The sequence below is a fragment of the Phocoena phocoena genome, chromosome 2 (assembly GCF_963924675.1).
Source record: "Phocoena phocoena chromosome 2, mPhoPho1.1, whole genome shotgun sequence".
Classification (NCBI taxonomy): domain Eukaryota; kingdom Metazoa; phylum Chordata; class Mammalia; order Artiodactyla; family Phocoenidae; genus Phocoena; species Phocoena phocoena.
Window position 1 is genome coordinate 86,255,074 of NC_089220.1, and position 23,548 is coordinate 86,278,621.

General features: G+C 51.2%; 1 protein-coding gene across 1 annotated transcript in view; it reads right to left on the reverse strand.

The window, feature by feature from the left end:
- LOC136118449 (protein-glutamine gamma-glutamyltransferase 5-like) overlaps positions 1–23,548 on the reverse strand; it is a 67,214-nt gene that overhangs the window by 20,034 nt on the left and 23,632 nt on the right. The window contains 2 exon segments of the mRNA XM_065871713.1: positions 16,549–16,600; positions 16,602–16,664. Of these exon segments, the coding sequence (XP_065727785.1) occupies positions 16,549–16,600; positions 16,602–16,664 (115 nt within the window).

Below are 23,548 nucleotides of genomic sequence, written 5' to 3' on the forward strand. Positions count from 1 at the left end.
CTGCGGGGTTACTCATCCCCTTTGTGATGTGGGCACTCTGCTGTGTGGTGGTTCCTGTTGGTTACGTCACCTTTCTGTGATGTGGGCCCTCTTGTGTGAGGTGGTTCCTGCTGGGTTCCGTATACCCTTTGTGAATGGTGGTTCTGAAGTGGTTCCTGCTCTGTTGCTCATCTGCTTTGTGATCTGGGCCCTGTGGTGATAGGTCATTCCTGCCTGGTTCCCAACCCCTTTGTGCTGTGGGCCCTCTGGTTTGAGTTGGTTCTTATTGGGTTAGTCAGCTTTTTATGATGTGGGCCCTCTGGTGTGAGGTGTTTCCTTCTGGGTTGCTCATCCCCTTTGTGATGTGAGCCCTCTGATTTGAGTTGGTTCCTGTTGGGTTGATCACCTTTTTATAATGTGGGCACTTTGGTGTGAGGTGGATCCTGCTGTGTTCCTCATACCCTTTGTGATGTGGGCCCTCTGGTTTGAGGTGGTCCCTGTTGGGTAGCTCACCTTCCTGTGATGTGGGCCCTCTTATGTGACGTGGTTCCTGCTGTGTTGCTCATCCCCTTTGTGATGTGGGCCCTCTGGTGTGAGGTGCTTCCTGCTGGTTTCCTCATCCCCTTTGTGATGTGGCCCTTTGGTGTCAGGTCATTCCTACTCGGTTTCCACCACCTTTGTGATGTGGGCACTCTGGTGTGAGGTAGATGCTGTTGAGCACCTCACCTTTCTGTGATTTCGGTCCTCTTCTGTGAGGTGGATCCTGCTGGGTTCCTCATACCGTGTGTTATGTGGGCCCTCTGGTGTGAGGTGCTTCCTGCTGGGTTCCTCATCCCATTTGTGATGTGGGCCCTCTGGTGTGAGGTGCTTCCTGCTGGGTTCCTCATCCCCTTTGTGATGTGGGCCCTTTGGTGTGAGGTGGTTCCTGCTGGGTACCCATCCCCTTTGTGATGTGGGCACTCTGATTTGAGTTGGTTCCTGTTGGGTTGATCACCTTTTTATAATGTGGGCCCTTTGGTGTGAGGTGGATCCTGCTGGGTTCCTCATCCCCTTTGTGATGTGGGCCTCTTTGGGTGAGGTGGTTCCTGCTGGGTGCCTCATACCCTTTGTGATGTGTGCCCTTTGGTGTAAGGTGCTTCTTGCTGGGTTCTCATCCCCTTTGTGATGTGGGCACTCTGGTGTGAGGTGGTTCCTGAGGGTTCCTCACATTCTTGGTGACGTGGGCCCTCTGGTGTGAGGTGGATCCTGCTGGGTTACTCATCCCCTTTGTGATGTAGGCCCTTTGGTGTGAGGTAGGTCCTGCTGGGTTCCTCATCCCCTTTGTGATGTGGGCCCTTTGGTGTCAGGTGGTTCATGCTGGATTCCCTTCCCCTTTGTGATGTGGGTCCTCTGTTGTGAAGTGGTTCCTGCTTTGTTGCTCATCCCCTTTGTGATGTGGGCCCTCTGGTGTGAGGTGGTTCCTGCTGGGTTCTCATCCCATTTGTGATGTAGGCCCTGTGGTTTGAGGTGGTTCCTGTTGGGTTCCACACCTTTTTGTGATGTGGGCCGCATTCTGTGAGGTGCTGCCTGCTGGGTTGCTCATACCCTTTGTGATGTGGGCCCTCTGGTGTCAAGTGGTTCCTGCTTTGTTGCACTTCGCCATTGTGATGTGGGTACTCTGGTGTGAGGTGCTTCCTCATATCCTTTGTGATATGGGCCCTTTGGTGAGAGGTACTTCCTACTGGGTTCCTATCCCCTTTGTGATGTGTGCCCTCAGGTTTGAGGTGGTTTCTGTTGGGTTCCTCACCTTTTTATGATGTGTGCCCTCTGGTGTGAGGTGGATCCTGCTGGGTTACTCACCCCTCTGTGATATGGGCCCTTTAGTGTAAGGTGGTTGCTGTTGGGTACCTCACCTTTCTGTGATTTGGGCTGTCTTGTGTGAGGTGGATTCTGCTCTGTTTCCATCCCCTTGTGATGTGGGCACTCTGGTGTGAGGTGTTTCCTGCTGGTATCCTCATCCCATTTGTTATGTGGACCCTCTGGTGACAGGTGGTTCCTGCTTGGTTTCCATCCTCTTTGAGATGAGGGCACTCTCGTGTGAGGTGTTTCGTATTTGCTTCCTAACCTTTCTGTGATATGGGCCTCCCTATGTGAGGTGGTTCCTGCTGGATTCCTCATCCCATTTGTTATGTGGACCCTTTGGTGTGAGGTGGTTACTGCTCGATTTCCATCCGCTTTGTAATGTGGTCACTCTGGTGTGAGGTGTTTCCTCTTGGGTTCCTCATCTTTCTGTGACATGGGCCTCCTTGTGTGAGGTGGTTACTGCTGGGTTCCTCATACCCTTTGTGATGTGTGCCCTATGGTGTTAAGTTTTTCCTGCTTTGTTGCTCATCCCCTTTGTGATGTGGGCCTTCTGATTTGAGGTGGTCCCTGCTGGATAGATCACCTTCCTGTGATGTGGGCCCTCTTGTGTGACGTGGTTCCTGCTGTGTTGCTTATCCCATTTTTGATGTGGGCCCTCTTCTGTGAGATGCTGCCTGCTGGGTTCCTCATCCCCTTTGTGATGTGAGCCCTTTGGTGTGCTTCCTGCTCGGTTTCCATCCCCTTTGTGATGTGGGCACTCTGGTGTGAGGTGGTTGCTGTTGGGTACCTCACCTCTCTGTGATTTGGGCCCTCTTGTGTGAGGTGGATGCTGCTGTGTTTCCAATCCCCTTTGTGATGTGGGCACTCTGGTGTGAGGTGGTTCCTGAGGGTTCCTCACCTTCTTTGTGATGTGGGCCATTTGGTGTGAGATGGTTCCTACTGGTTTCCTCATCCCATTTGTTATGTGGACCCTTTGGTGACAGGTGGTTCCTGCTCGCTTTACATTCATTTTGTGATGTGCGCACTCTGGTGTGAGGTGTTTCCTCTTGGGTTCCTTACCTTTATGTGTTATGGGCCTCCTTGTGTGAGGTGATTCCTGCTGGGTTCCTCATATCCTTTGTGGTATGGGCCCTTCGGTGAGAGGTAGTTCCTACTGGGTTCCTATCCCCGTTGTGATGTTGGCCCTGTGGTTTGGGGTGATTTCTGTTGGGTCCCTCACCTTTTTACGGCTTGGGCCCTTTTGTGTGGGGTGGATCCTGCTGGGTTCTCATCCCCTTTGTGATGTGGGCCCTCTGGTTTGACGTGGTTCCTGTTGGGTTCCTCACCTTTTTGTGATGTGGGCCGCATTCTGTGAGGTGCTGCCTGCTGGGTTCTTCATACCCTTTGTGATGTGGTCCCTCTGGTGTGAGATGGTTCCTGCTTTGTTGCTCTTCCTCTTTGTGATGTGGGCCCTCTGGTGTGAGTTGCTTCCTGCTGGGTTCCTCATATCCTTTGTGATGAGAGCCCTCTGGTGTGAGGTGGGTCCTGCTGGGTTCTCATCCCCTTTGTGATGTGGGCCCTCTGGTTTGACGTGGTTCCTGTTGGGTTCCTCACCTTTTTGTGATGTGGGCCGCATTCTGTGAGGTGCTGCCTGCTGGGTTCTTCATACCCTTTGTGATGTGGGCCCTCTGGTGTGAGGTGGTTCCTGCTTTGTTGCTCTTCCTCTTTGTGATGTGGGCCCTCTGGTGTGAGTTGCTTCCTGCTGGGTTCCTCATATCCTTTGTGATGTGGGCCCTTTGGTGAAAGGTAGTTCCTACTGGGTTCCCATCCCCTTAGTGATGTGGGCCCTCTGGTTTGAGGTGGTTCCTGTTGGGTTCCTCACCGTTTTATTATGTGGGGCCTTTGGTGTGAGGAGGTTCCTGCTGGGTTCCTCATCCCCTTTGTGATGTGTGCCCTTTGGTGTGAGGTGGATCCTGTTGGGTGACTCATCCCCATTGTGATAAGGGCCCTTTGGTGTGAGGTGGTTGCTCTTGGGTACCTCACCATTCTGTGATTTGCGCCCTCTTGTATGAGGAGGATCCTGCTGTGTTTCCATCCGCTTTGTGATCTGGGCACTCTGGTGTGAGGTGGTTCTTGAGAGTTCCTCATATTGTTTGTGATATGGGCCCTCTGGTGTGAGTTGATTCCGGCTGCTTTCCTCATCCCGTTTGTTACGTGGACCCTTTGGTGACAGGTGGTTCCTGCTCGGTTTCCATCCTCTTTGTGATGTGGGCACTCTCGTGTGAGGTGTTTCCTCTTGGGTTGCTAACCTTTCTGTGATATCGGCTTCCTTATGTGAGGTGGTTCCTGCTCGGTTCCTCATACCGTTTGTGATGTGTGCCTTCTGGTGTGAAGTTGTTGGGTTCCTCACTGTTTTATGATCTGAGCCCTTTGGTGTGAGTTGGTTCCTGCTGGGTTCCTCATCCCCTTTGTGATGTGGGCCCTTTGGCGTCAGGTGGTTCATGCTGGATTCCCTTCCCCTTTGTGATGTGGGTCCTCTGTTGTGAAGTGGTTCCTGCTTTGTTGCTCATCCCCTTTGTGATGTGGGCCCTCTGGTGTGAGGTGGTTCCTGCTGGGTTCTCATCGCGTTTGTGATGTAGGCCCTGTGGTTTGAGGTGGTTCCTGTTGGGTTCCACACCTTTTTGTGATGTGGGCCCATTCTGTGAGGTGCTACCTGCTGGGTTCCTGATAGCCTTTGTGATGTGGGTCCTCTGGTGTGAAGTGGTTCTTGCTTTGTTGCTCTTCCCCTTTGTGATGTGGGTGCTCTGGTGTGAGGCGTTTCCTGCTGGGTTCCTTATATCCTTTGTGATATGGGCCCTTCGGTGAGAGGTAGTTCCTACTGGGTTCCTATCCCGTTAGTGCTGTGGGCCCTATGGCTTGAGGTGGCTTTTGTTGGGTTCCTTACCTTTTTGTGATGTTGGCCCTTTGTTTTGAGGTTGATCCTGCTGGGTTACTCATCGCCTTTTTGATGTGGGCCCTCTGGTGTGAGGTGGTTACTGTTGGGTTCCTCTCCTTTTTATTATGTGGGCCCTTTGGTGTGAGGAGGAGGATGCTGGGTTCATCACACCCTTTGTGATGTGAGCTCTCATGTTTGAGGTGGTCCCTTTTGTGTAGCTCACCTTTCTGTGATGTGGGCCCTCTCGTGTGAAGTGGTTCCTGCTGTTTCCATCCCCTTTGTGATATGGGAACTCTGGTGTGAGGTGTTTCTTGAGGGTTCCTCACATTCTTTGTCATGTGGGCCCTATGGTGTGAAGTGGGTTCTGCTTCGTTTTCTCATCCCTTTTGTGATGTGGGCCTTGTAGTTTGAGGTGGGCCCTGTTCGGTAGCTCACCTTCCTGTGATGTGGGCCATCCTGTGTGAAGTGGTTCCTGCTGTGTTGCTCAGCCCCTTTGTGATGTGGGCCCTCTGGTGTGAGGTGCTTCCTGCTGGGTTCATAATTCCCTTTGTGATGTGGGCCCTTTGGTGTTAGGTGGTTGGTGCTCGGTTTCCATCCCATTTCTGATGTGGGCACTATGATGTGAGGTGGTTGCTGTTTGGTACCTCACCTTTCTGTGATTTCGGCACTGTTGTGTGGTGGATACTCCTGTGTTTCCATCCCCTTTGTGATGTGGGCACTCTGGTGTAAGGTGGTTGCTGCTGGTTTCCTCATCCCATTTATTATGTGGACCCTTTGTTGTGACGTGGTTTCTGCTCGGTTTCCATCCTCTTTGTGATGTGGGCCCTGTTGTTTGTGGTGGTTTCTGTTGGGTTCCTTACCTTTTTATGATGTGGGAACTTTGGTGGAGGTTGATCCTGCTGGGTAAATCATCCCCGTTGTGATGTGGGCCCTCTGGTGCGAGGTGGTTCCTGCTGGGTTCCCCATACCATTTGTGATGTGGGCCCTCTGGTGTGAAGTGGTTCCTGCTTTGTTCCTCTTCTGCTTTATGATGTGGGCGCTGTGGTGTGAGGTGCTTCCTGCTGGGTTCCTCATATCCTTTGTGATGTGGGCCATTTGGTAAGAGGTAGTTCCTACTGGGTTCCCATCCCCTTTGTGATGTGGGCCCTCTGGTTTGAGGTGGTTGCTCACCTTTTTTTTATGTGGGCCCTTTGGTGTGAAGTGGATGTTGCTCGGTTCGTCACACGCATTGTGATGTGGGCCCTCTGGTTTGAGGTGTTCCCTGTAGGGTTGCTCACCTTTCTGTGAAGTGGGGCCTCTTGTGTGAAGTGGTTCCTGCTGTTTTTCCATCCCCTTTGTGATGTGGGCACTCTGGTTTGAGGTGGTTCCTGTTGGGTTCCTCATCCCCTTTGTCACGTGGGCCTTTTGCTGTGAGGTGGATCCTGCTGGGTGACTCATCCCCTTTGTGATGTGGGCCCTATGGTTTGAGGTGGGTTTTGCTCGATTTCCATCCGCTTTGAGATGTGGGCCCTCTGGTGTGAGGTGGTTCCTGCTGGGTTCTCATCCCCTTTGTGATGTGGGCCTTTTGGGGTGAGGTGATTCCTGCTGGGTACCCAACCACTGTGTGATGTGGGCACTCTTGTTTGAGCAGTTCCCTGTTGGGTATCTCACTTTTCTGTTATGTGGGCCCTGTTGTGTTAAGTGGTTCCTGCTGTGTTTGCATCCCCTTTATGATGTGGGCACTCTGGTTTGAGATGGTACCTTAGGGTTCCTCACATTCATTGTTATGTGGGCCCTATGGTGTGAAGTGTTTCCTGCTTTGTTGCTCTTCCCCTTTGTGATGTGTGTACTCTGCTGTGAGGTCCTTCCTGCTCGGTTCCTCATATCCTTTGTGTTATGGGCCCCTCGGTGAGAGGTAGTTCCTACTGGGTTCCTATATACCCTTTGTGATGTGGGCCCTGTGGTTTCTGTTGGGTTCCTCAACATTTTATGATGTTGACCCTTTGGTGTGAGGTGGATCCTGGTGGGTAACTCATCACCTTTGTGATGTGGGCCCTCTGGTTTGAGGTGGTTCCTGTTGTGTTCCTCACCTTTTTATTATGTGGGCCCTTTGGTGTGAAGTGGATGTTGCTGGGTTTGTCACACGCATTGTGATGTGGGCCCTCTGGTTTGAGGTGTTCCCTGTAGGGTTGCTCACCTTTCTGTGAAGTGGGGCCTCTTGTGTGAAGTGGTTCCTGCTGGATTCCTCATCCCCTTTGTGATGTGGGCTCTTTGGTGTGAGGTGGGTCCTGCTGGATGACTCATCCCCTTTGTGATGTGGGCCCTCTGGTGACAGGTGGTTCCTGCTGGGATCCTCATCCCCTTTGTGATATGGGCCCTTTGGTGTGAGGTTTTTGCTATTGGGTACCTTACCTTTCTGTGATTTGGGCCCTCTTGTGTGAGGTGGATCCTGCTGGGTGACTCATCCCCTTTGTGATGTGGGCCCTCTGATGTGAGGTGGTTCCTGCTCGGTTTCCATCCCCTTTGTGATGTGGTCTCTGCTGTGAAGTGGTTCCTGCTTTTTTGTCCATCCCCTTTGTGATGTGGGCCCTCTGGTTTGAGGTGGTTCCTGTTGGGTTGCTCACCTTTTTATGTGGGGCCTTTGGTGTGAGGTAGATTCTGCTGGGTTCCTCACACCCTTTGTGATGTGAGCCCTGTGGTTTGATGTGGTCCCTGTTGTGTAGCTCACCTTCCTGTGATGTGGGCCCTCTTGTGTGAGGTGCTTCCTGCTGTGTTCCTCATCCCCTTTGTGATGTGGGCCCTCTGATGTGAGGTGGTTCCTGCTCGGTTTCCATCCCCTTTGTCATGTGGGCACTCTAGTGTGAGGTGGTTGCTGTTGGGTACCTCACCTTTCTGTGATTTGGGCCCTCTTCTGTGAGGTGGATCCTGCTGGGTTTCCATCCCCTTTGTGATGTGTGCCCTCTGGTGTGAAGTTGTTGGGTTCCTCACTGTTTTATGATCTGAGCCCTTTGGTGTGAGGTGGTTCCTGCTGGGTTCCTCATCCCCTTTGTGATGTGGGCCCTTTGGCGTCAGGTGGTTCATGCTGGATTCCCTTCCCCTTTGTGATGTGGGTCCTCTGTTGTGAAGTGGTTCCTGCTTTGTTGCTCATCCCCTTTGTGATGTGGGCCCTCTGGTGTGAGGTGGTTCCTGCTGGGTTCTCATCGCGTTTGTGATGTAGGCCCTGTGGTTTGAGGTGGTTCCTGTTGGGTTCCACACCTTTTTGTGATGTGGGCCGCATTCTGTGAGGTGCTACCTGCTGGGTTCCTGATAGCCTTTGTGATGTGGGTCCTCTGGTGTGAAGTGGTTCTTGCTTTGTTGCTCTTCCCCTTTGTGATGTGGGTGCTCTGGTGTGAGGCGTTTCCTGCTGGGTTCCTTATATCCTTTGTGATATGGGCCCTTCGGTGAGAGGTAGTTCCTACTGGGTTCCTATCCCGTTAGTGCTGTGGGCCCTATGGCTTGAGGTGGCTTTTGTTGGGTTCCTTACCTTTTTGTGATGTTGGCCCTTTGTTTTGAGGTTGATCCTGCTGGGTTACTCATCGCCTTTTTGATGTGGGCCCTCTGGTGTGAGGTGGTTACTGTTGGGTTCCTCTCCTTTTTATTATGTGGGCCCTTTGGTGTGAGGAGGAGGATGCTGGGTTCATCACACCCTTTGTGATGTGAGCTCTCATGTTTGAGGTGGTCCCTTTTGTGTAGCTCACCTTTCTGTGATGTGGGCCCTCTCGTGTGAAGTGGTTCCTGCTGTTTCCATCCCCTTTGTGATATGGGAACTCTGGTGTGAGGTGTTTCTTGAGGGTTCCTCACATTCTTTGTCATGTGGGCCCTATGGTGTGAAGTGGGTTCTGCTTCGTTTTCTCATCCCTTTTGTGATGTGGGCCTTGTAGTTTGAGGTGGGCCCTGTTCGGTAGCTCACCTTCCTGTGATGTGGGCCATCCTGTGTGAAGTGGTTCCTGCTGTGTTGCTCAGCCCCTTTGTGATGTGGGCCCTCTGGTGTGAGGTGCTTCCTGCTGGGTTCATAATTCCCTTTGTGATGTGGGCCCTTTGGTGTTAGGTGGTTGGTGCTCGGTTTCCATCCCATTTCTGATGTGGGCACTATGATGTGAGGTGGTTGCTGTTTGGTACCTCACCTTTCTGTGATTTCGGCACTGTTGTGTGGTGGATACTCCTGTGTTTCCATCCCCTTTGTGATGTGGGCACTCTGGTGTAAGGTGGTTGCTGCTGGTTTCCTCATCCCATTTATTATGTGGACCCTTTGTTGTGACGTGGTTTCTGCTCGGTTTCCATCCTCTTTGTGATGTGGGCCCTGTTGTTTGTGGTGGTTTCTGTTGGGTTCCTTACCTTTTTATGATGTGGGAACTTTGGTGGAGGTTGATCCTGCTGGGTAAATCATCCCCGTTGTGATGTGGGCCCTCTGGTGCGAGGTGGTTCCTGCTGGGTTCCCCATACCATTTGTGATGTGGGCCCTCTGGTGTGAAGTGGTTCCTGCTTTGTTCCTCTTCTGCTTTATGATGTGGGCGCTGTGGTGTGAGGTGCTTCCTGCTGGGTTCCTCATATCCTTTGTGATGTGGGCCATTTGGTAAGAGGTAGTTCCTACTGGGTTCCCATCCCCTTTGTGATGTGGGCCCTCTGGTTTGAGGTGGTTGCTCACCTTTTTTTTATGTGGGCCCTTTGGTGTGAAGTGGATGTTGCTCGGTTCGTCACACGCATTGTGATGTGGGCCCTCTGGTTTGAGGTGTTCCCTGTAGGGTTGCTCACCTTTCTGTGAAGTGGGGCCTCTTGTGTGAAGTGGTTCCTGCTGTTTTTCCATCCCCTTTGTGATGTGGGCACTCTGGTTTGAGGTGGTTCCTGTTGGGTTCCTCATCCCCTTTGTCACGTGGGCCTTTTGCTGTGAGGTGGATCCTGCTGGGTGACTCATCCCCTTTGTGATGTGGGCCCTATGGTTTGAGGTGGGTTTTGCTCGATTTCCATCCGCTTTGAGATGTGGGCCCTCTGGTGTGAGGTGGTTCCTGCTGGGTTCTCATCCCCTTTGTGATGTGGGCCTTTTGGGGTGAGGTGATTCCTGCTGGGTACCCAACCACTGTGTGATGTGGGCACTCTTGTTTGAGCAGTTCCCTGTTGGGTATCTCACTTTTCTGTTATGTGGGCCCTGTTGTGTTAAGTGGTTCCTGCTGTGTTTGCATCCCCTTTATGATGTGGGCACTCTGGTTTGAGATGGTACCTTAGGGTTCCTCACATTCATTGTTATGTGGGCCCTATGGTGTGAAGTGTTTCCTGCTTTGTTGCTCTTCCCCTTTGTGATGTGTGTACTCTGCTGTGAGGTCCTTCCTGCTCGGTTCCTCATATCCTTTGTGTTATGGGCCCCTCGGTGAGAGGTAGTTCCTACTGGGTTCCTATATACCCTTTGTGATGTGGGCCCTGTGGTTTCTGTTGGGTTCCTCAACATTTTATGATGTTGACCCTTTGGTGTGAGGTGGATCCTGGTGGGTAACTCATCACCTTTGTGATGTGGGCCCTCTGGTTTGAGGTGGTTCCTGTTGTGTTCCTCACCTTTTTATTATGTGGGCCCTTTGGTGTGAAGTGGATGTTGCTGGGTTTGTCACACGCATTGTGATGTGGGCCCTCTGGTTTGAGGTGTTCCCTGTAGGGTTGCTCACCTTTCTGTGAAGTGGGGCCTCTTGTGTGAAGTGGTTCCTGCTGGATTCCTCATCCCCTTTGTGATGTGGGCTCTTTGGTGTGAGGTGGGTCCTGCTGGATGACTCATCCCCTTTGTGATGTGGGCCCTCTGGTGACAGGTGGTTCCTGCTGGGATCCTCATCCCCTTTGTGATATGGGCCCTTTGGTGTGAGGTTTTTGCTATTGGGTACCTTACCTTTCTGTGATTTGGGCCCTCTTGTGTGAGGTGGATCCTGCTGGGTGACTCATCCCCTTTGTGATGTGGGCCCTCTGATGTGAGGTGGTTCCTGCTCGGTTTCCATCCCCTTTGTGATGTGGTCTCTGCTGTGAAGTGGTTCCTGCTTTTTTGTCCATCCCCTTTGTGATGTGGGCCCTCTGGTTTGAGGTGGTTCCTGTTGGGTTGCTCACCTTCCTGTGATGTGGGCCCTCTTGTGTGAGGTGCTTCCTGCTGTGTTCCTCATCCCCTTTGTGATGTGGGCCCTCTGATGTGAGGTGGTTCCTGCTCGGTTTCCATCCCCTTTGTCATGTGGGCACTCTAGTGTGAGGTGGTTGCTGTTGGGTACCTCACCTTTCTGTGATTTGGGCCCTCTTCTGTGAGGTGGATCCTGCTGGGTTTCCATCCCCTTTGTGATGTGTGCCCTCTGGTGTGAAGTTGTTGGGTTCCTCACTGTTTTATGATCTGAGCCCTTTGGTGTGAGGTGGTTCCTGCTGGGTTCCTCATCCCCTTTGTGATGTGGGCCCTTTGGTGTCAGGTGGTTCATGCTGGATTCCCTTCCCCTTTGTGATGTGGGTCCTCTGTTGTGAAGTGGTTCCTGCTTTGTTGCTCATCCCCTTTGTGATGTGGGCCCTCTGGTGTGAGGTGGTTCCTGCTGGGTTCTCATCGCGTTTGTGATGTAGGCCCTGTGGTTTGAGGTGGTTCCTGTTGGGTTCCACACCTTTTTGTGATGTGGGCCGCATTCTGTGAGGTGCTACCTGCTGGGTTCCTGATAGCCTTTGTGATGTGGGTCCTCTGGTGTGAAGTGGTTCTTGCTTTGTTGCTCTTCCCCTTTGTGATGTGGGTGCTCTGGTGTGAGGCGTTTCCTGCTGGGTTCCTTATATCCTTTGTGATATGGGCCCTTCGGTGAGAGGTAGTTCCTACTGGGTTCCTATCCCGTTAGTGCTGTGGGCCCTATGGCTTGAGGTGGCTTTTGTTGGGTTCCTTACCTTTTTGTGATGTTGGCCTTTTGGTTTGAGGTTGATCCTGCTGGGTTACTCATCGCCTTTTTGATGTAGGCCCTCTGGTGTGAGGTGGTTACTGTTGGGTTCCTCTCCTTTTTATTATGTGGGCCCTTTGGTGTGAGGAGGAGGATCCTGGGTTCATCACACCCTTTGTGATGTGAACTCTCATGTTTGAGGTGGTCCCTTTTGTGTAGCTCACCTTTCTGTGATGTGGGCCCTCTCGTGTGAAGTGATTCCTGCTGTTTCCATCCCCTTTGTGATATGGGAACTCTGGTGTGAGGTGTTTCTTGAGGGTTCCTCACATTCTTTGTCATGTGGGCCCTATGGTGTGAAGTGGGTTCTGCTTCGTTTTCTCATCCCCTTTGTGATGTGGGCCTTGTAGTTTGAGGTGGGCCCTGTTCGGTAGCTCACCTTCCTGTGATGTGGGCCATCCTGTGTGAAGTGGTTCCTGCTGTGTTGCTCAGCCCCTTTGTGATGTGGGCCCTCTGGTGTGAGGTGTTTCCTGCTGGGATCCTCATCCCCTTTGTGATATGGGCCCTTTGGTGTGAGGTTTTTGCTATTGAGTACCTTACCTTTCTGTGATTTGGGCCCTCTTGTGTAAGGTGGATCCTGCTGGTTTCCTCATTCCATTTTTAATGTGGACCCTTTGGTGATAGGTGTTTCCTGCTCGGTTTCCATCCTGTTTGTGATGTGGGCACACCCGTGTGAGGTGTGTAGTATTGGGTTCCTAACCTTTCTGTGATATGGGCCTCCTTATGTGAGGTAGTTCCTTCTGGGTTCCTCATAGCATTTGTGCTCTGTGCCCTCTGGTGCTAAGTTCTTCCTGATTTGTTTCTCCTCCCCTTTGTGGTGTGGGCCCTCTGGTTTGAGGTGGTTCCTGTTGGGTTCCTCATCCCCTTTGTCATGTGGGCCCTTTGCTGTGAGGTGGATCCTGCTGGGTGACTCATCCCCTTTGTGATGTCGGCCCTATGGTTTGAGGTGGTTTTTGCTCGGTTTCCATCCGCTTTGTGATGTGGGCCCTCTGGTGTGAGGTGGTTCCTGCTGGGTTCTCATCCCCTTTGTGATGTGGACCCTCTGGTTTGAGGTGGTTCCTGTTGTGTTCCTCAACTTTTTGTGATCTGGGCCACAATCTGTGAGGTGCTACCTGCTGGGTTCCTCATATCCTTTGTGATGTGGGCCCTTTGGTGACACGTAGTTCCTACAGGTTTTCCCATTTCTTTTGTGTTGTGGGCCCTTTGGTGTGAGGTGGATCCTGCTGGGTTACTCATCCCCTTTGTGATGTGGGCCTTTTGGGGTGAGGTGATTCCTGCTGGGTACCCAACCCCTGTGTGATGTGGGCACTCTTGTTTGAGCAGTTCCCTGTTGGGTACCTCAGTTTTCTGTTATGTGGGCCCTGTTGTGTTAAGTGGTTCCTGCTGTGTTTGCATCCCCTTTGTGATGTGGGCACTCTGGTTTGAGATGGTACCTTAGGGTTCCTCACATTCTTTGTGATGTGGGCCCTATGGTGTGAAGTGGTTCCTGCTTTGTTGCTCTTCCCCTTTGTGATGTGTGTAGTCTGGTGTGAGGTCCTTCCTGCTCGGTTCCTCATATCCTTTGTGATATGGGCCCCTCGGTGAGAGGTAGTTCCTACTGGGTTCCTATACCCTTTGTGATGTGGGCCCTGTGGTTTCAGGTGGTTTCTGTTGGGTTCCTCAACTTTTTATGATGTTGGCCCTTTGGTGTGAGGTTGTTCCTGCTGGGTTCCCCATACCCTTTGTGATGTGTGCCTTCTGATGTGAAGTGGTTCCTGTTTTGTTGCCCTTCTCCTTTGTGATGTGGGTACTCTGGTGTGAGGTCCTTGTTGCTGGGTTCCTCATTTCCTTTCTGATATGGGCCCTTCGGTGAGGGGTAGTTCCCACTGGGTTCCTATCCCCTTTGTGATGTGGACCTTGTGGTTGAGGTGGTTTCTGTTGGGTTCCTTATATTTTTATGATGTGGCACCTTTGGTTTGAGGTCGATCTTGCTTGGTTACTCATCCCCTTTGTGATGTGGGCCCTCTGGTGTGAGGTGGTTCATGCTGGATTCCCTTCCCCTTTGTGATGTGGTCCCTCTGCTGTGAAGTGGTTCCTGCTTTTTTGTCCATCCCCTTTGTGATGTGGGCCTCTGGTTTGAGGTGGTTCCTGTTGGGTTCCTCACCTTATTGTGTGGGGCCTTTGGTGTGAGGTAGATTCTCCTGGGTTCCTCACACCCTTTGTGATGTGGGCCCTGTGGTTTGATGTGGTCCCTGTTGTGTAGCTCACCTTCCTGTGATGTGGGCACTCCTGTGTGTAGTGGTTCCTGCTGTGTTGCTCATACCATTTTTGATGTGGGCCCTCTTGTGTGAGGTGCTTCCTGCTGTGTTCCTCATCCCGTTTGTGATGTGGGCCCTCTGATGTGAGGTGTTTCCTACTCGGTTTAAATCCCCTTTGTGATGTGGGCACTCTGGTGTGAGGTGGTTGCTGTTGGGTAACTCACATTTCTGTGATTTGGGCCCTCTTGTGTGAGGTGGATCCTGCTGGGTTCCTCATCTTCTTTGTGATGTGGGCTCTGTGGTGTGACCTGGTTCTTGCTGGGTACCCATCCCCTTTGTGTTGTGGGCACTGTGCTTTGAGGTGTTCTTTGTTGGGTACCTCACGTTTCTGTGATGTGCACCCTCTTTTGTGAAGTGGTTCCTGCTGTGTTTCCATCCCCTTTGTTATTTGGGCACTCTGTTGTGAGGTGGTTCCTGAGGGTTCCTCACGTTTTTTTTGATGTGGTCCCTATGGTGAGAAGTGTTTCCTGCTTTGTTTCTCTTCCCCTTTGTGATGTGGGCACTCTGGTGTGAGGTGTTTCCTACTGGGTTCCTCACCTTTCTGTGATATGGGCCTCCTTGTGTGAGGTGGTTCCTGCTCGGTTCCTCATACCTTTAGTTATATGTGCCCTCTGGTGTGAGGTTGTTCCTTCTTTGTTGCTCATCCCCTTTATAATGTGGGTCCTCTTGTTTGAAGTGCTTCCTGTTGGGTTTCTCACCATTTTATGATGTGAGCCCTTTGGTGTGAGGTGGTTCCTGCTCGGTTTCCATCCCCTTTGTGATGTGGGCCCTCTGATGTGAGGTGGTTCCTCCTGGGATCCCCATCCCCTGTGTGATACTGGCCCTTTGGTGTGAGGTGGTTCATGCTGGATTCCCTCCACTTTGTGATGTGGGCCCTCTGGTTTGAGGTGGTTCCTGTTCGGTTCCTCACCTTTTTGTGATGTGGGCCGCATTGTGTGGGGTGGTGCCTGCTGGGTTCCTCATACCCTTTGTGATGTGGGCCCTCTGGTGTGAAGTGGGTTCTGCTTTGTTGCTCTTCCCCTTTGTGATGTGGGCGCTCTGGTGTGAGGTGCTTCATGCTGGGTTCCTCATATCCTTTCTGATGTGGGCCCTTTGGTGAGAGGTAGCCCCTTCTGGGTTCCCATCCCCATTGTGATGTGAGCCCTGTATTTTTAGGTGGTTCCTGTTGGGTTCCTCACCTTTTTATGAAGTGGGCCCTTTGATGTGTTGTGGATACTGCTGGGTTACTAATCTCCTTTGTGATGTGTGCCGTCTGGTGTGACGTGGTTCATGCTGGTTTCCCCATATACCCTTTGTGATGTGGGCCCTCTGGTGTGTAGTGGTTCCTGCTTTGTTGCTCTTCCCCTTTTTGATGTGAGTGCTCTGGTGTGAGGTGGTTCCTGCTGGGTTCCCCATACCCTTTGTGATGTGGGCCCTGTGGTGTGAAGTGGTTCCTGCTTTGTTGCTCATCCCCTTTGTGATGTCGGCCTTGTGGTGTGAGGTGCTTCTTGCTTGGTTCCTCATACCCTTCGTGTTGTGGGCCCTCTTATGTGTGGTGGTTCCTTCTGGATTCACATCCCGTTTGTTATGTTGGCCCTCTGGTTTAAGGTGGTTCCTGCTGTGTTCCCATCCCCTTTACAGTGTGGGCCCTCTGGTTTGAGGGTGTTCATGTTGGGTTCCTCACCTTTTTGTGTTGTGGGCCCTCTTCTGTGAGGTGGTTGCTGCTGGGTTCTTCATACACTTTGTGATGTGGGCCACCACCAGGCAAATCCCTGTATTACTTTTATAATAAAAAGATACGTAATCAAAGCAAATAACCAAGTACTTCCCTGGTGGTTCAGTGGCTAAGACTCCACGCTCCCAATGCAGGGGGCCGGATTTGATCCGTGGTCAGGGAACTAGATCCCACATGCCGCAACTTAGAGTTTACATGCTGCAGCTAAAGATCCTGTGTAATCCAACTAAGACCTTGTGCAGCCAAATAAATAAATAAATAAATATATATATATATATATATATATATATATATATATATATATATATTTTTTTTTTTTTTTTTTCAAAAGCAAATAACCAAAGAGCAAATAGTAATGGGGAGGGAGACGCACTGCTGCTCTTCAGCCGTGCTTCTGGATGAGATGTTCCGGGCACAAGTTTTCCTCAGTGTGACAGAACTGACCCTAGGGACTGTCGCCTGGTGTTGTGAGGATTAAGTAAGCGTGTCAGCTGGGTCCCCGCTGGAAACACAGTTAACAAATAAAAAACCAGCCGCCATCATGGCCGTTGTCACTGTTGTCCCTTCATCTTCACCCTCTTAGTGGAATTCCTGAGTGGGTGCCTTCAGCTGTCCTTCCCCCTTAAATCCTGTTGTCCTAATCAGACGTGATCAGCAAAGAACACCTTCCAACTTTCTATGGCTGCTCCCCTAGCTCCCAGGAAGTTGTGGGGTCATGTCTCACAGCTTCCTGGTGCCATTTAGTCACCACTTGTCAGCAGTTCTGGGTGAAGCTTGCATGAAGGGCACCCTCCCATCTGGTCCTCCTCCCCTCTCCCTAGGAGTCCAGGGCCCGGATGGGCCATGAACAGGGCTGAGACTCACCTGTCCATAGTTCCAGAGGCAGGGACAGATCCAGTTCTTGTTCCCTTGATAGGAAGCCGTAATCATTCACGACATACTCCTGCCTCTGGGGTTCACCGTCCAAGTAGACAGCGTCTCCTGGGAATCAAAGTGGGAGGACACAAAGCAGAAAAGTCATGCCACCCTTCCTGTTCCATTCCCACCCCCAGAAGGCCCAGGGCCATGGAAACTGAGCTCTGGGGAGAGAACCCGGTGACTCCACGAAGGGCATGAGTGAGGCGTCCTGGGGAGGCCCATCCCCTACCCCCCATCAACACCAGCAACAGGCTCAATAGGAACATGGGGTAGAAGTAAAAATTACCTTTGGTGGAATTTCTTGGTTTAAGGTTGAGGAAACCCCATTTCAAGGTTGAGGAAACAGGCTCAGAGTGATAAGTAACTTGCCCAAACCACACATATGTAGAGTGAAATTTGAACACAGAGCCCATGTGAGTCCATGTTCCCTTCCCTTTCTGCTACACTCAACTAGTCCTGGTTGGAAATGAGAAAACTGGAACCTAGGGGTTGGCATTGACCTCAGCATTCCTTCTTTAGGAATTTATTCTAAGCAAAGTATTTAGAAAGTGCACAAAGATTTAGATACTTAAGCTGCTCATCTGAGTGCTGTTTATAACACTGAAAAGTTGGAAACAACCTAAAGGCCCTGTTCTTAGGGACTAGTTAAATGATCATCTCCATCACAGAATTCTGTACACTATTAATATATGGGTGCAAAATTGTATATTTAGACAGAAATCTACATTTGATATATTAAGCTTGAATAGGTTACATAATGTGTAGGGCACGAATTGACTTTTGTTATAAACATATGTGTATGAACAGAGGATTTTGAACCCTATTCTGAAAGATGTTAGCAGTATTTTTTTTCTTTTTGCTTATTGGTGTTCTCTAGATTTTCTGGAATGAACATGTCTCTTTTATGATATAAAAAGAATTTTCTCTTTAAAGTTAAGAATGAACAAACAAAAGGCCATGGGGGCAGATGTCCTCATTGCAGTGTCCTGGAACTGTCTGGAAGCCCTGCCTGAGCCTCAGGTGATGGTACCCTCCCCTCTTCCTCAGAGGCAGCCTCAGACACAGTCTGAGGGGGGGCGTCGCTTGTGGAGAAGGACTCCTGGCTGACATGCATTTTATCAGGTTTTGGACCAGTGTGGTGAGAGCTGCAGGTTCATGGTTGAGAGCACGCACATCCCTCTCCATAGTGGGGAGCAGCAGTGGCCTGAGACAGGGTGTGTGGGGTTCCCCAGCCAATATCTTGGCCGTGGTGATGGGGGAGCCACTGATCCTGATTTCAGCCCCTACCAATCCCTAGCCCCTATAGGTTCTCCCTGGGACCTGGGTGGGGCACAAGACTGAAAAGAGAAGGCCTCACAGGCATCACTCTCCTCCCCACAGCTCAGGGGGGCCCTCAGTACAAGTCTGAAACCCCTAGTCTTGGAGGCCGGGAGATATGCGTGTGTGTGTGTGTGTGTGTGTAAGAGAGACACAGAGACTGGGAGAACAGAGAGACAGACAGACAGCTGTCCTCCTTGATTCAGTGGCAGTGCCTCTTCACCGGGCTGATAGGTAAGAGTTCTGAGCCGTTCAGCGACAGGGCAGTGAGAGGTGGTGAGAGATGTTGAGGGTTCTGGGTTCTGGCACGACCCAGCAGGCCCCCTGGGGATAAGGTTGGGGGAGAGGGAGAGGGAGGAAGGGAAGCAGGGGCGTCCTTTTTTTTTTTTTTTTACATCTTTATTGCAGTGTAACTGCTTTACAATGGTGTGTTAGTTTCTGCTTTATAACAAAGTGAATCAGTTATACATATACATATGTTCCCATATCTCTTCCCTCTTGCGTCTCCCTCCCTCCCACCCTCCCTATCCCAGCCCTCCAGGCGGTCACAAAGCACCCAGCTGATCTCCCTGTGCTATGCAGCTGCTTCCCATTAGCTATCTACCTTATGTTTGGTAGTGTATATATGTCCATGCCTCTCTCGCGCTTTGTCACAGCTTACCCTTCCCCCTCCCCATATCCTCAAGTCCATTCTCTAGTAGGTCTGTATCTTTATTCCTGTCTTACTCCTAGGTTCTTTATAACATTTTTTTTCTTAAATTCCATATATATGTGTTAGCATACGGTATTTGTCTTTCTCTTTCTGACTTACTTCACTCTGTATGACAGACTCTAGGTCTATCCACCTCATTACAAATAGCTCAATTTTGTTTCTTTTTATGGCTGAGTAATATTCCATCTCACACCAGTCAGAATGGCCATCATCAAAAAATCTAGAAACAATAAATGCTGGAGAGGGTGTGGAGAAAAGGGAACACTCTTGCACTGCTGGTGGGAATGTGAATTGGTGCAGCCACTATGGAGAACAGTATGGAGGTTCCTTAAAAAACTACAAATAGAACTACCATATGACCCAGCAATCCCACTACTGGACATATACCCTGAGAAAACCATAATTCAAAAAGAGTCATGTACCAAAATGTTCATTGCAGCTCTATTTACAATAGCCCAGAGATGGAAACAACCTAAGTGTCCATCATCGGATGAATGGATAAAGAAGATGTGGCACATATATACAATGGAATATTACTCAGCTTCCTTTAAGTCAGAAGTAAGGCTTGGTTGAGTCTGGCCTCTGCCCCCAAAGCCCACCAGACCCACTCCCTACTCTCATCCCTCCCTGCCCTTCTTCCTACTCTCTCCTCCTGGCTCACCCTTCCTTCTGCCCACACTGTGTCTGCATGCCTGTGGAACTACCCCTGCCCCCAGGCAGATTTAGAGGATGGGAATTATCGGACATGTAGTGCTGGGACACTCTCTGTAGCTTTGTCTAAGACAAACACTAGCAACAGCCAAAATGCCCATAAGTAGGGGACTAATGAGAAACATTTGGTACATCCAAACAGTGGAGTGATCGTAACTATTAAAAAGAATGTACTTATAGGAAAATATGTCCAGACTTGGGGATTGACTGGGTTCGGTGTGATTGGAAGAGGGGGATAGGAGGGGGAGGGTTCTAGAGGCAGGCGAGAAGAGGAAGCAGGAGTTGGGAGGAGGGGACCTTAGGTTCCTTAGGGTCAAGTCTAACCAGCTGGAGGGAGGCCCCTAAGTGGAAAAGGACATCTCGGCCTAGCAAGGGAACTGGGCAGGATGGTATGACTAAGAAGGAATGAGTAAAATGGAGTCCTTCGATATGACATGGGAGTGGACCGGTCTGGAGTGGGAAGGATGGTTTGCCATCAGTACCCATGACCGAGATCTGGGAAGGAGAAACTGGCCCGGAATAAGTAGGCAGGACCGAATAGGTAGCCCCGTGTCCACCAGAAATGAGATGGACTTACCCGCTACCTGTAGCGTTACCCTGGACTCGGCGAGGGTGATGGGGTTCTTCGAGTCCGGGCGCTGTCAGTCGTCAGTCAATCCCAGCAGTTCGAATGGTAATGCCGTTGGGTCGGCCTGCCCGCCGCGTGGAGACGCTGAGGGAGGGCCAGTCGTAGGGCAGTCACTCTTCCAGTGGCCTGTTAGCCCGCAGCTGGGACAGGGCTTAGAAGGAGGTCGGGGATTGGGACATTGGCGAGTCCAGTGGCCTTTTTTTCCGCATTTGAAGCAGGCCCCCGGCGGGGTTGCCTTTTGTGGATCCCGTGGATGCTGTGATCCATGGGAGATGGCCAGCCTTAGGGCGGCTACAAGAGCTTGGGTTTGGAGGGCCACCTTCTGGTGCATCCGAGCCTGTCGGATTCTGCCAAATCCTCACGGCCATTGTAGACTTTAAAGGCCATCTTTACCAGATCTCGAATAGGGGTTTGAGGGCCGTCTTCTGCCCGTTTTAATTTCTTTCGGAAATCAGTCCGGGGATGATTGGATGATAAAATGGGTGGCTAGGACCGCTGCTCCTGCTGGGGTGTCGGGATCCAGCCGGGTGTATAGAGTTAAGGCCTCTGTAAGGCGATTGAGAAAGATAGCTGGATTTTCGTTAGGTTCTTGGGTTATCTCTTTTCGTTTCTCAAAATTGACTACCTTATGAGTGGCAGCCTGCATGCCAGCCAGGAGGCATTGGATCATGAGGTCGCGCTTTCGACGGCCATCCTGATAAGTCCAGTCTGGATCGGTGCCAGGTACGGCAGTCGCTCCGTGACAGGCATGGAGTTGTCGGTAAGGTGAACCTGATCTGCCTGGTTTCGGGCAGCAGTTTGAATTCTTTCTGTCTCGTCAGGGGTCAGAGTAGAAGATAGGAGCACAAAGATATCGTGCCAGGTTAGATCGTAAGCTTGAGAGAGGTAGCGAAATTTTTTGATGTAGTGGGAAGAGTCAGCAGAAAAGGAGCCTAATCGCTTTTCTATTTGAGAGAGATCTTGGAGGGAAAAGGGAACATGAACTCTAACTAATCCTTGTGCTCCTGCTACCTCCCTCAGAGGGCAGAGGAGATTTGGATCTTGGGAGTCGTGAGAGCGTGTATGTGCACTAATTGGCGCAGCAAGGGGCGTGGGAGGAGAAACCGTTAAGGGAGGCGGGGGAACGGTTGGAGGGGCCTGAGCGGGCTCAGGAGGCGGGACCGCTTCAGGGTAGGGTGGAGGTTGGAGAGGAGTTCTGGAGGGGGGAGAGGCGAGAGATTCGGGTGGGTCGTTTAGTGGAGAGGGGTCATCGTCAAAGGAAATTAGGGGCTTGGATGTAGGAGATGTTAGAAGGAAGGGCGGGAGCGTAAATACCGGAAGGCCTGAACATAGGGTACCTTGGACCATTTGCCCGTCCTGCGGCAGTAATTATCTAGATCACGGAGAATGTTAAAATCGAAAGTCCCTTCAGGATTAATTGTCTAGAGGATATTGTGGCCAGGCCACAGTGGAATAGAAAATAAGCCGTCGGCAACGGAGATCTTGGCTAGGAGACACCCCAGGGGCGTCTTAGGATCTGGTTTCGATTGTGAGGTTCCCATGACCCCCAGTCTGTCCCTGAGTGAATGGAGAGGGAGAGAGGCGTCCCTGGTCTCAGTCTCCAATTCACGGCAGGTCGGAGGGCGGTCAGGCGATTGGGACGTCTCCACAATCACCCGAGGCCCGGCGAGTTGGAGAGCGGTCAGGCAATTGGGACGTCTCCACAGTTGCCCGAGGCCCGGAGAGAGGACGGAGGAGTCCCTGACGTGGCCGCCATTAGGGACAGGGAGTCCGGTGGGCAGGGTCTCTGGGGGTTGGAGGGAACAAGGGAGGGGGATTTACCCCGTTTTCTGCCGGATCGGGTGGATGAGTAGAGGTTCCCTGGTTGTCTCCTGGGGGAGGGGAGGAGCGGCCCGCGCGGTAACCCGCGGGGCTTGGTACCCCTCCCGGGTTTCGGCACCAAATGTAAGGTCGGATCTTAACAAATGGCACCGCGAAACAGAGGAAAGCTTCAAGTGAGCTTTATTAGGGAGCGCTCCCGGGCGAGGTTCACTGGTCCGAGAGAAAGGGGCCAGAGAAGTCGCACCCGGGCGAGGGTTGGGCAAGACTTTATAGGGGAAGAAGGGAAAGGGGTGTGGTGAATCTGGGAGGGCGCAGGGTATTCCTTATTTGGTGGTCTTTTTGGGTATCCTGGGGGACCATTAGTCCCGCCCCTCGAAAGGCGGGAAGGCTGGGCCGGGTGCAAAGTCTCCAGGTCAGTTTCTGGAACTGGGTGGTCCAGAGAGTTTCAGTCTGATGCAACCTGTGAATCTGATTGTGTTCCCCTGCCTCGGGCCAGTTGGCCTTACACTCCCCAATCCCCTGCCTCCAGCCTCTCGGTTTCTACAAGTTCAGCTTTTTTAGATTCCATGTATAAGCTGTATCATACAGTATTTGTCTTTCTCTATCTGAATCACCTCTCACTTAGCATAATGTCCTCAAGGTCCATCCATACTGTAGCAAATGGCAGGATTTCCTTCTTTCTCACGGCTGCCTAATATTCCATTGTATACACCACATCTTCTTTATCCATTCGTCTGTTGACAGACACGAGTTGTTTCCATATCTTGGCTAGTGTCACAGAGGTGCAGATATCTCTTCGAGATAGTGATTTTATTTCCTTTGGTTATATGCCCAACAGTTGAATTACTGGATCATATGGTAGTTCTATTTTTAATTTTTTGAGGAGCCTCCATGCTGTTTTCCCCGGTGGCTGCACCAATTTACACTCCCACCAACAGTGCACACGGTTTCCCTTTCCTCCACACCCTCACCAAAACTCATTATCTCTCGTCTTTTTGATGATAGATAGCCATGTAATGATAACTTTCAAAAACACAGTGAAAGGGGGGAAAAGACCAGAAAGATAAGTGTCAAATGTTAGCAGAGATTTCTTCTGGGATGGGGAAGCTATCGGTGATTTTTCTTTTGTTTCTTTTCACTTTTCTGTACTTTCCAAATTATCTAAGAAGAGCACAAATGATCTAGAGAATCACAGGAAGAAAATACAAAAGAGTGGCTCCCTGTTCTTAAAATAACAAAAACACACACAATGAAGGAAGAGAGGCTGAGGAGGTCAGACTGGGGAGAGGGAGTGGGTGAGGGAGCAAGAAGGGGAGATGAGGTCAGGGAAAATGAGGGCCTGTTTTGGGCGGCAGCCCGCTACCACTGTGAGTGGGCCCTGCCCCGCTGTCCCCAGGTTCTCCGGCCGGCAGCAGCTTCTGGCTGGTCCCCGCAGGCAACAGTGTCCTCCCAGCATGTCTGGGCCGCCCTCCCCAGACCTCCCTCCAGCCTCTGCTTGCAGGCTCACTAAGACAATTTAAATGGAGAGACCTGGGATCTAGGATTCCAGAGAGGGTGGTTTAGAGGGGAATCACGTTGCACTTATTTTGTGGCTGCAGATCTTGCAGGAGGAGAGAGAAGACAGGAAGAGCAGGGAGGGCCCAGCCACACAGGTGGCAGTCAGGCCGAGAGGACCAGCCAGTAGCAATAAGTAGCTTGTTAGCACACAAAAAGGAACACTGATGATAGATAAAGCATTTTTATTGTCTCTTCCCGAG